The sequence below is a fragment of the Lithobates pipiens genome, unplaced genomic scaffold (assembly GCF_037356315.1).
Source record: "Lithobates pipiens isolate NorthernLeopardFrog02 unplaced genomic scaffold, aLitPip1_a1.2 Scaffold_3, whole genome shotgun sequence".
NCBI classification, from domain to species: domain Eukaryota; kingdom Metazoa; phylum Chordata; class Amphibia; order Anura; family Ranidae; genus Lithobates; species Lithobates pipiens.
This window is the reverse complement of record NW_027507790.1, coordinates 272,373,887-272,386,280: the sequence shown is the minus strand read 5'-3', so window position 1 is coordinate 272,386,280 and position 12,394 is coordinate 272,373,887. Positions and strand designations below refer to the sequence as shown.

At 43.8% G+C, this 12,394-nt stretch overlaps 1 protein-coding gene across 1 annotated transcript in view; it reads left to right on the top strand.

Moving 5' to 3' along the window:
* The window catches only part of LOC143941269 (vomeronasal type-2 receptor 26-like), a 60,811-nt gene extending 48,635 nt beyond the window's left edge, over nt 1-12,176 (top strand). Inside the window, exons 8-10 of the mRNA XM_077463305.1 lie at nt 3,253-3,497; nt 7,071-7,094; nt 12,114-12,176. Of these exons, the coding sequence (XP_077319431.1) occupies nt 3,253-3,497; nt 7,071-7,094; nt 12,114-12,176 (332 nt within the window). The remainder of the gene's footprint in view (nt 1-3,252; nt 3,498-7,070; nt 7,095-12,113) is intronic.
* Nucleotides 12,177-12,394: the final 218 nt, after the last annotated feature.

Below are 12,394 nucleotides of genomic sequence, written 5' to 3'. Positions count from 1 at the left end.
CTTTTTTCTCAATAAAAATTTTATGAAAAAAAAAAAAAAGATGGCGATGGTAGCCCTTGTAATTTGGGTATTTTCGATACTTTCAGGGATGCCTCTTACCTGGATATTGTGGCGAAGTCCACGATTGTCTAGATCTTCCATGTGTCTTTGGATGTCTCTGAGTTGAGTAGATTGAGAGTGAGAGGAAGCCTATAACTGCTGGATTGCGGTGTCATGGAGGGCTGTTGTTTCTTCTAGATCGTCCAACCACATTGTCATTTCTTGCACATCTCTTCTTAGTTCTGTGATGGCTGAGGAGAGTGTGGCTTTAATATCCTCTGCCACAGACCGGAGATCCTGCATATTCAGCAGCTGTGGGGTATGTGAAGCAGGTGCTGTGTGCTGGGGCTTTGCATGGCTCCTGCCTGAGGGGCTGAGGCTGGAGGAGCATGCGGCGTTCAAGTAAGCCTATTTTGGGGGCGTGGCTTGCGCGCGAGCGAGATGGCAGCCTAAGCCTGGAGCTCCTGTCGGCCGGCCGGACATACAGAGCGACACGGACCCTAGCGACACCCAGCGAACCGGCATTCCCTCCCGGAGAGATCCCGGACTGCCACGCCGCGATGTCCCGCAAACGAAAGGAGGAAAAGAACCTCCAAAAGCTCACAGCTCTCTCCTTCCAGCGCGAGAGGCCCAGCCAAGATGGCGCCGGCGGGACTGCCGCGCGCTCGTCCTCAGCATACACAGACCTGCCTAGCTGTGATCCTGGAGATCCAGACGAGGAAACATCTCCATACTCATCCGCTCGCTCACCTCCAGCATCTCCGTCCTCCAGAAGCCCAGTGAAAGCGCGGATGCGCCTGGATACAGCGGACAAGGCCCAGGCCACAGTGAGTACTGATCTGCATAACTCACACGCCATATCCTCCCTGCAATCCTCCATTGCGGCCTTCCCCACCTCAGGCCAGCCGGTCCTTGACACCACTATGAAGGACATGCTCCTTTCTCTACAATCATCCCTTATGACTAATCTGTCATCATTGATCCACAAGTTTACCACTGATATGAGACAGATGGGGGACAGGGTACAGTATATGGAAGAGAAAATGGAGGAGTGTGCGATTACTGTTAACGACTTGGTTGACTCATGTATGGCCCAGAAGGATGACACTGACTGGATCAAATCCAAAATCGCAGACCTCGAAGACCGTTCCCGCCGCAACAACATCAAGTTACGCGGTATTCCGGAAACGGTCCCTCCCACGGACCTGCATAAATTTGCGACCACCATGTTTTCTACCATGCTACCTGAGCTGACGCCCATTGAACTCACTATAGGCCGCATACACCGGATCCCTAAACCAGGCCACCTGGCGGATACGGTTCCCAGAGATGTATTATTAAGGATCCACTTTTACCAAGCGAAAGAACAAATCCTCTCTAAAGCTAGAACCCTCAACACCCTGCCTGCCCCTTACTCAGAGATTCAACTTTTCGCGGACCTCTCCCAGCACACTCTTCAACTACGCAGACAGTTGAAATCCATTACTAAAGCTCTCTCTAACCATAAAATCGCCTATAAATGGCGCCACCCCGCCACTGTTCTGGTTCTACACAACGGCATTCCTCATTCCATCTCTACGGTGGAAGGTGGCATGAAGCTTTTACAGTCATGGGGCATTGGCCCGGAGGCACCGGCTGGAAATCCTCCACCACCCAGGAGACGTGTTTCCCCACATCGGGGGCCTCTCCGCAGAAACCACCACCCACAGCTGATCTGATGCTGTGCTGCGTATCCTTCTCCGTGTCTCACGAAGAGCTACCTTTAGAATCCGGTCCGGCTGACCGTTTCCTTCATTGATTCTAGAGCCCGAACTTTCCCCCTGGTTACGTCAGCGCCCATTAGGGATATACATCGCTGACTTGTTCGCTACACTACTGGTCTATTATTTCAAGTTAAGCTGTTTTGTTCTGTTTTACCTTGCTGTTTTCTTTACTCCGCATCGAACTATATCGTTGCTCTGCCTTCTAACTGTGATTTATATTCGTAGAGTATCACCTAGAGTGTCAAAAGCAACTTCGCCTCATATTTTGAATATCTGACCATCACCGCGGAACCTTTACTCATCATCCTACCTGTTATCTGCTTTCCACTTGCGACAGAGATATCCTTGCCGACAATACCTCACTTCTCCCAACTGTAAGTCTACTAACTGCTCTGCTCCAAACACTAGGTTAGAAATGTCACTTACTATAGTCTCTCTCAATGCAAAAGGCCTAAACCATCCGGCCAAGCGCACATCACTATGGAAAACGGCCTTATCGCTCAAATGCGATCTGCTATGTGTCCAGGAAACGCATTTTATGCGGGAATCCCCACCCCGCTGCCAACACAAAGTATTTCCTCATATCTTCCAATCCTTCTATTCTAAAAAACAACGGGGTGTAATGATCGCTGTTCGGGACACTGTCCTCTTCCAGCTACAGAACTGCATTACCGACACAGAAGGAAGATACGTTATCCTAGTTTGCACAATAAACAACGCCCAATATACGTTAGTTTCATTGTACGCACCGAATTATCGCCAGATGTCCTTTCTCAGGGACCTTCTGGAAAAAGTGAATTCTTACAAACAGGGCAACCTTATATGGTGTGGAGACTTTAACATCGTGCCGGACTATAGCATCGACTCCTCCGCTGGGACTAAAAGAATTACTTCACCATTGAGTAGTTTTCTGTATTCTAACGAAATGTTCGACGTGTGGAGGTGTTGTCACGCGACTGAACGCGATTATACGTACTTGTCACCGCGCCACAACACCTACTCACGAATAGATCTGTTTATTACTGATAAATGTTTATTACAACAAGTGTCGGCTTCGGAGATCCACACCACCACCTGGTCAGACCACGCCCCCATCAGCATCACTATCAATTCTAAACTACGTGTACCTAATTCATATCTTTGGAGAACAAACAACTACCTTCTTCATAACCCACACACTGCAAATTCTCTTAAACAACATCTAGAGGAATTCTTCTCTATTAATTCCCAATCGGTGTCTGACCCGGTGTTGGTGTGGAGAACCCACAAAGCTGTTATTAGGGGGGTCTTTCTCCAATTAGCAGCTCGGGAAAAAAACGGAGATCATTGAAACTTGACCAACTCACGACCGCCATTGAGTCCCTTGAATCCCAAAATAAACAGAACCCCTCCCCTGCACTTCAAACACACATTTTTAAGCTACGCCACGAGCTACGCTCACTTCTCCTAGAATCATATGGGAAGACACTTACCAAACTTAAAGCGACCACGTATTCCACGGGCAATAAAGCGGGGAAACTATTGGCCTTGCGAATAAAAGGGTACAAAACTAAATCCAAAATTCCGTTTTTGATTCATCCTCACTCCAAACAAAAACTCCTGAAACCTCACGAAATAGCGAATGCGTTCGGAACCTATTATAAGGATCTATACAATCTTAGGGAGGATAATCAAACAATTCAACCATCGCAGGAGGTAATTAACACATTCCTAGAGCGAATCAAATTGCCTTCCGTCTCACAGGAACAACTAGAGTCTCTTAACGCCCCTTTCACAGTTCCTGAAATATTGAAGACTATCAATAGGCTCCCAAACCATAAATCCCCGGGACCAGATGGTCTCAATGGAGAATATTACAAATCCTTTCAACACCTCTTGACTCCCACACTTTGCGCAGTCTACAACTCCGCTGTCTCTTCTTCCTCCTTCCCATCAGAGATGCTAAACGCAATAGTAGTTACACTTCCAAAACCTGGTAAAGAACCAAATGTCCCCCAAAACTTTCGCCCTATATCCTTATTAAACATGGATGTCAAGATTTATGCCAAATTATTGGCCAATCGACTGCTTAACATCATCCCCACTCTTATACACAAGGACCAATCTGGTTTCACAACAGGCCGCCAATCCTCCGATGCCACTAGAAGGATGATTGACATCATCCATCATGCCGGAAGCTCGGGTACCCCCTCTGTACTCTTGTCCCTAGACGCTGAAAAAGCGTTTGACAGAGTACACTGGGGGTACCTGTCTTCCACTTTACACAAATTTGGTTTTCATGGTCCAATTTACAACGCTATTATGGCACTATATTCTTCCCCTTCAGCCCAAGTATACTCTGCTGCAGCTCTATCCTCCCCATTTGCCATATCCAATGGCACCAGACAAGGATGCCCCCTGTCCCCCATAATATTCAACTTAATAATGGAACCATTGGCACAATCGATTCGCACTAATCTTCTAATCAAGGGTATCACTGTAGGAGACAGATCACATAAAATTAGCCTATTTGCGGATGATGTAATCCTCATATTGTCTGATCCCCTCACCTCCCTCCCGGCGGTCCGAGAGACGCTAGCCTCCTTCAGCAAAGTATCCTACTATAAAGTCAACGACACTAAATCCTGCATTTTGAATCTAGGAGTAGACTCTACTACTAGCCTGCTTATACAGCAACAAACACCATTTACTTGGGCCGACAAAAGTATAACTTACCTGGGTGTCCAACTGACCAAAACAACTGCAGAACTTTTTATGCACAACTTCATTCCCTTTAAAGCCAGATTGCAGGAGGATCTGCGCAGGCTGACGTCTCTCGAACTGTCCTGGATGGGGCGACTAGCGGCCTTTAAAATGTTACACCTCCCCCAAATAGTGTACCTGTTCCGGACTCTGCCTATACCCATTCCCGTTCACTATTTTAGGTCCCTGCAGTCCCTCCTGTCCTCCTATATGTGGCAGGGTAAAAAAAGTAGAAGCGAACACACAAAATTAATCAAACATCGAAAGGCTGGGGGGGCTGGATATGTTGACTTTCAGGACTATTACATGGCATCAATCCTGACCCAGACTAAAGACTGGTTTTCACCTTCCCCATCTACAGAATGGGGACAAATCGAAGCTTCTTATGTTCATGGTAAGAATCTCTCGGCATGGCTTCTATCTAACCCTAGATCTCCACCGCCACATTCACATATCCCTCCTACAATGACTGCTACAGCCCAAGTTTGGAAAAAATTTGTACACCTCGGCCAATCATACCCTACTAAATCCGCCTTACGAATCCCATTACAAGTTCTCCACTACAAGATTGATCTAATCTCCTTTAATCAATGGCAACACTCAGGCATCCTCCACATCAATGATTTCTTCTCAAACCACAAACTTAAATCCTTCCCCGCTCTACAAGCAGAATTTCATATACCTAATACTGACCTTTACCTCTATCTCCGGACGAGACATTATCTACTTACGACTTCAGAATGGTCTTGCATACTCCCTCATCCCGCATGGCAATTCTTTACGTCCCAACCTACTATCAAACGAGGCATTTCCCTTTTTTACAACTTACTTCGACAAAAAAACATTTTCACCAAGAGCAACTCCATGCTTGCATGGGAATCAGACTTAGGCAATACTTACTCCTCTGAACAGTGGATTACTGCTTATAACTCCACCTTTCAGGTCACCAAATGCTCTAATCTCTGGGAACTTACTATCAAAATAGCACAACGTTGGTATCTAACTCCCACGAGATTATCGAAATTCTGCACACCCCATGACGACCGATGCTGGCGACAATGTGACAACAAAGGGGACATGCTCCACACCTTTTGGAGCTGCCCCAAACTGACCTCTTTCTGGGAGTCAATTTTCCAATTGCTCTCTGAAATAGTTCTTATACCAGTAATCTCTCAACCCAGCTTAGCACTTCTTTCCCTGAACCTGGATATATACCCCAGTCACCTCAGACATACGATCGTTCATGTCCTACTCTCAGCCAGACTATGTATCACTAGATTATGGAAGAACCCTTCACCGCCCACAGTGGGAGAAGTGGTGAGACTGACCCACCTGCATTTCACCTATGAACAAACGATAGCCCGCTGCCAGGGCACCCTAGCCCGAAACTCCCGGGCATGGCTGCCATGGTCAACATGGGTCAATCACCAGACTAACCTCCCATTACCTCCTGAAGGTTCTATCGTATATCCGCCTACAGATTTTTAAATACAAGAATGCTAATATTACTACCCTTCACACCATGGTTTTGTTGTCAATCATACGTATTATGATAATATATTCTTATATGTACCTTATGTACCAGACATTAATATCTTACTTATCAGTGGGGGATGGAGTCTCCTCCTGGACACAGCATTGTTCCCGTAAGGGGTGCCCGGGAGGGGGTTCCAAAGTCCCCTAGGATCACACAAGAAACGAGACAACTTCTCTATTACATGTTAATTCCTGTATACTATAGTACTTCACGTTTAATTTTTTGTTTATCACTGACCCACTCTAGGTCGATTCTGTTATTGATTTGCCAACGATTGTATACATTTTGATGCTAATGTACCGCAACGTCATCTGTAATACCTGTTAAAATCCAATAAACATCTATATTTAAAAAAAAAAAAAAAAAAAAAAAGTAAGCCTATTTTGAAGCCGGGGCCACGCATTATTGCGTACAGAATATTTCCGGGATATTGCAGCCAATTTGCGACCCGGTTCCCCTAGGACCTCGCTGGGGATGGATTCCGGGAGTTTTCCCCCATGGTTTGCTATGTACGGCCTTGGAGTTTTTATATTGTTTCACAATATATTGCACAAAACTGCAGTTCATGACATCTGTAGTATGTTTAAAGTCAGACACATGGATAAAAGCACAAAGGATTTAAGGATCTATGTAGAGAAATAGCACTTACTTTATGTCTGAATCCTTTTAGTGTGTTTCACACTTGCAGCTGTCGCTAATTTGTTCTATGTGTGGCACCTTTTATATTAGGTAAAATACCATAGTTAAGGTCTATGTACCCAAATGAAATGCGTAAGCTTTTCACCAATATTTCAAAGGTGCAACAAGGTTATTTGGTAGTATGCAGACATAGCACCTACTTTATGTTTGAATATTACCTATAGTATATAAACAGTTATTAATGGTGCAAAGAAGTATGATATACCTGCCCTCTGGATCTAGAATAGCCTAAAACAAAGAAAATGATACAGAGTCTCTGATAGCTAACATAACTCCCCTCTTCTTGGCAGGAATTGAACACAAGAAAATATGAGGTAAGTTCTTGTGGGAGATGGTAGGCGTAGATACGTTTCTTCTATAGCAACCAGATCAGATTTGCTGGAGAGTGCTTCTTCCCATAAAGATTGTCGCTTCACTGAATGATTCAAACCACAGATGTTTAAGGACATAAGCTTAAGTCCCATCTGCTGGTTTCCAAATAATGTAGAAAATTATGTTGTAGATCAAAGGAAAGGAGCTAGGCAAAGTGTGAAAAACCATGGATGGTGTAATGAGGGGTAAAAAAACATAGATAACAGAATATGGTCTTCATAGGAACAGGGTCCACCCGTAAGGTTATGTTGTAAATTGTCCACAATTGTATAGCCAGAATGAAATGTTAAGTCGTGTAAGAATCACTGGTATAGCTCTAGAGTAAGAGAGCTGAAGAAATATCTAGAGTGGCAAAGGCAGGGAAATAAATAAACCCTTGACAACATAGGCATTACCTGCTGAAAGACGATGAGAAAAAAAACTGCCCAAAAAAGTAGGCAAAAACAACAATAAAAAACAAGGATCCATCCAGAACTGTAAGCACGGTGTTTACTGATGAAAATTTGTGGGGTTAAGAGTACAGTGGAAGGCACCCCTTCTGACTCCAGAGTTCCCCATTGGAAACTGGGCTATGTTGTAGAGAAGTGGCCTCTAGGTGTTTTGTGTGGGAGAGGATGAGGATTTCTTGGACACAGTTTGCCATTCAGTGTGTAAATGCTTAGACAGCTGGCGTGAAGGATCATCAGGAGGTGGATGGACATTTGGGATGATTCCCAGCTTTGGAGGAGTTTGAAAGCAGTTTGTGATCAGGTAAGATTTCCCATTGTAGGTCACACTGTTTTGCCGGGTATTTCCACTTGTAGACAAGTTTGTTGTTCCACAGTGTTTTGGTGATGGAGGTCAAGTTCCATTGAAGTTGAAGCGTGTTCTGGGAAAGGTCTGGAACGACCTGAAGATTTGCAGCTTGTGCTAACAGCTGGTCAATGTGGTGGAAGGGCTCCAATGTATTTTTTTTACTTAAAAAAATTTATTCTCAGCAGGATGTCCCATGGCACTTCTGGAGGCTGTAATGACGGATTTGGGATACAACATATCTCTCAGGGCTGGGCTCAGCCCTTCCTTCTCTGAGCTGGTCACTCAGCTGTAGGCTAATTGCCAGCTCCTATCTCTCCAGAGGTACCCAGCTGTCAATGATATCCTGCTTGTCAGTCCTGCCTACTTAAGCCATCCAGCCCAGAGTATCTCTGCCTTTGCCTTAGTCAACATCACAAGAAACTATCTCCTGGATTCCTGTTTAAAGACTTGCTTTGCTGACATCCATTCTGGCTCCAGATCCTGCAACAATATGTACAGTAGAAGAATACATATCGGCCTAAACTGAGGAAAAAAAATGTTCATTTTTTGGGGATATTTATTATAGCAAAAAGTAAAAAATATTGCATTTTTTTTCAAAATTGTCACTTTATTTTTGGTGGTTATCCTTGGTTACAGAGGTACAACCCCACTTTTGATTGGCTCTATGCTGAGGTTCTTTCCTGGTCGTGACAATGCAGTAAGACATACTTCCTGAAGGTAGCCATGGTCCTGTGCGACTCTTCACTCTCCTGCCTGCCAGAGGAGTACCATGATTTTAGCAATGTCTTTGACATAGGTCAAGCCGGTAGTTTGCCTCCACACAGGCCATATTATTGCACAACTGACCTTCAACCTTGTACCATACCCCCTTACCCTTTGTCGGTCTTGGAGGATAAGGCCATAGAAGAGTATGTTGCAGATGCACTTTCTCTTGGTTTCATCTGAAAATCCTCATCCTCTGCTGGTGCTGGTTTCTTCTTTGTGAAGAAGAGTGGGAAACTGAGACCCTATATTGATTATAGGGGTCTCAATCGTTTCACGATTAAGAATGCCTATCCGATTCCATTGATTACGGAGTTATTCAACCAACAGTTTTTACAAAGCTTGATTTGAGAGAGGCATACAATCTTGTGAGGATTAAGGAGGGCAATGAGTAGAAAACTGCATTTAATACTAGAACAGGTCATTATGAGTACCTCATAATGCCTTTTGGCCTTTGTAGTTTGCAGTTTTCCAGGATTTCATTAACGATTTCCTCTTGAGATTTGTTGCAGTTATATCTGCTGGTTTATCTCGATATCCTCACATTTTCCAAGACCTGGAGAGCCACCACACAGATGTCTGTCGTGTGCTTCAGAAACTAAGAGAGAACAATCTCTATTGTAAATTGGAGAAGTGTGAGCTCCTGTATCATGTCTGAAGCCTCTGTCCACCTCCTGTATCATGTCCGCAGCCTCTGACCATCTCTTGTCTTTTATAATGTCCGCAGTCTCTGAGGGGCAATCTGGACAGAAGAGCACCATCGGGATGCGGGTCATAGGAAGAATCAGATTTGTGTGGACTGTGGAGAGGAGACTATAGAATAAAACCAGAGCTGCCAAATTGGAGCCGCCTGACTGAGCCTTGCACGGTGCACCTGAAAGGAGGTCAGTGACAGCTCCGCCAGGCCAATCGGGGGGGGGGGGGGGTTGCTCATGTGGGGAGTGAATACAATAATGTAAGGGGGCATTGATATAAAGGTCCCCCTTATATTAGTAACCCCCCTTACCATATTCAAGTCCCCCCTTAGATCATGATCTGCAGCGTTCCCCTTTACATAAGATTTCCCTTTCACTGTAAGGGGGAATCCTGCAGACTCCTATAATGGGGAACTCTGTGCTGGCTGGGTTATAGTAACCTGACCTTCATGTCAATGGAGAAATATGTTTTTTGACTTTTGTTTAACTTAAACACATTGCTAATAGCACTAGCTATGTGTCTTTAGTTTAACCACTTCCCACCCGGCCAATGCATATATACTGCCGGGTGGGAGCCGTCTACTCCTGATAGGACGTTCAGGAACGTCCTTCAGAAGTAGCGGGATCGCGCGCGCGTGCCCGCGCAGCGGCGCGATCCCGATGTGCTCGTGTCACCCAGACACGGCACATCTCAGATCGGCAGCAGGGCTCTGTGATTGGCCCTCCTGATCACATGACGGCCGTGTCCAATCACGGCCGTCATGTGATGTAAACAAACAGCCGGTTGCTAGGCAATCGGCTCTCCTCTCCTCACACGGAAGTCATCGCTGAGGAGAGGAGAGCAGAACGCTACAGCCGGCTGATGATCAGTGAGTATGAGCTGTTTTTTACAGCTTTTTACTCACTGATCATCAGTCTAGTGTCAATACACAACACACCACACAGTACAAACACAGTCCCCACATATGTCCCCAAAACACACATGTCCCCAAAACACACATGTCCCCAAAACATACATGTCCCCAAATAATAAAAACACATGTTCCTAATAATAAAAACATGTCCCACTAAAATCACATGTCCCAATGATTATCTGCACACATAAGTACGTGATCACCTGCACACATATGTACATGATCATTTGCGTACATATATCCGTGATCACACAAACCAATTATTATACACTTAACGGAATTTTTTTTACCAAAAACATGTAGCAGAATACATTTTGGCTTAAATTTATGACAAAATTTGATTTTATTGGATTTCTTTTCAAATAGAAAAAAAGAAAATATAGTTTTTTTTTCCAAATTTCCGCTTTTTTTGCGCTTATATCGCAAAAAAAAAAAAAAACGGAGTCGTGAATAAATAACACCAAAATAAAGCTCTATTTGTGCGAACAAAATGATAACAATTTCATTTGGGTACAGTGTAGCATGACCGCGCAATTGTCACTGAAAGCGTTAGAGCGATGAAAGCTGAAAATTGGGCTGGGAAGGAAGGGGGCGAAAGTGCCCTGTATTGTAGTGGTTAAATACTGATATTTGCACTGTTTAGCACAATCATTTTTAGGTACTTTTTTGCAGTGTCAGTAAAAAACGTGACTCCGTCAGTAAATTTCATGATTTTTGCCAGTAAAAATTGGTGCAGTTTGTAAATTTTTGCATCCTGCCAGTAAATTTCACTTCGGGGGGTTGGAGGTTGGCAACACTGATGCCCAGTCAGGATAATAGAAACACTTTTCCGACCATCATTCTGCTATATAGTAGGTGGGAAGAGATTAAGCAGCTAGAAAAAATGCAGAAATAATCTACCAATCCTATACAATGGATTTCTATGGAGTTCAGTAATTCTGTAAAAATACAGATGCTTTATTAGCATGCCCCCTAAACTCCTTCAACAGCATAGAAGGTCATTCCACAGGATTTACCAATTTTTGTTATAGATTTTTGTTAGCAGGATGATTGTGGGGTCCAGAAACTAAACAAATCAGAGTGAATCTGGGATGTCTCATTCACCCCTACTGGACATTCACTTTCCATTCCGTGATGTATAAAATCTTGAAAATAAATAATTTTAATTTTGAATTATTGAAAGTGTACTTAATGAAATAAAAGAAAAAATATATATTAGATTAGTTACACTATCTGATATAGATTTTATATTTTCTGACTGATGTTGCTATTATTTTGCTCTGTAGTGTAAATCGGTGTCAGTCGATGTGTATAAAGTTCCGGTGATTGTGTCTCCTCCTGAGCAGAGCTGCCGGTGACTGAGAGGATCTGCTGTGTGACATGAAATGTTCTCCGGTGCTCTGTGTCTGTTACCTGCTGATACTCGTCCTTTTCATCACATACTATGGAGTCATATTGACCTGGAGATCAGCATCTCCTTGTAGACTTAATATGATAAAGCCATTGTTTGAGTATGAATATTACCAGGAGGGAGATGTCATTATCGGAGGATTAGTCTCTGCTCACTATAACAAACAACATATCAGAAAATCGACTCGTGTCAGTAAAAGGGTGCCCGGTTCACCTTCATCCATTTTTGTTTGTGGCCTGTAAGTATCTTTTTATCATTTTTTCTCTCTGCAAAATGCAACAAAAAATGTGTCTTCAATGCCACTGTAATGTTTTCTGAATGTATACAAATGTTTCTACCAATATTTTCTATTCTCATTATTTGATGACGGTCTTTGTTTCACAGATATACAATGAATACATTTGGCTTCCATCGTATTTTGTTCTCAGGCCATGCTGGGGTTTCTGATAAATAGTCATGTCATGTACCTATTGATGGCTCCTATAGACTGAAAATCTAGATGGTTCCATCTCTGCCAGGAGAGAGGGAGGACGGGGTGATTGTTTTTTTTTTGTTTTTTTTATTAGCTTGTGTGTTTAATCTTCTGTCAGGGCAGCATGATGTGTTCTGGGCAGCTCATAGTAAAGACTATTCACAGAATAGCAATAAGTAAGCCTGGTGAAAAT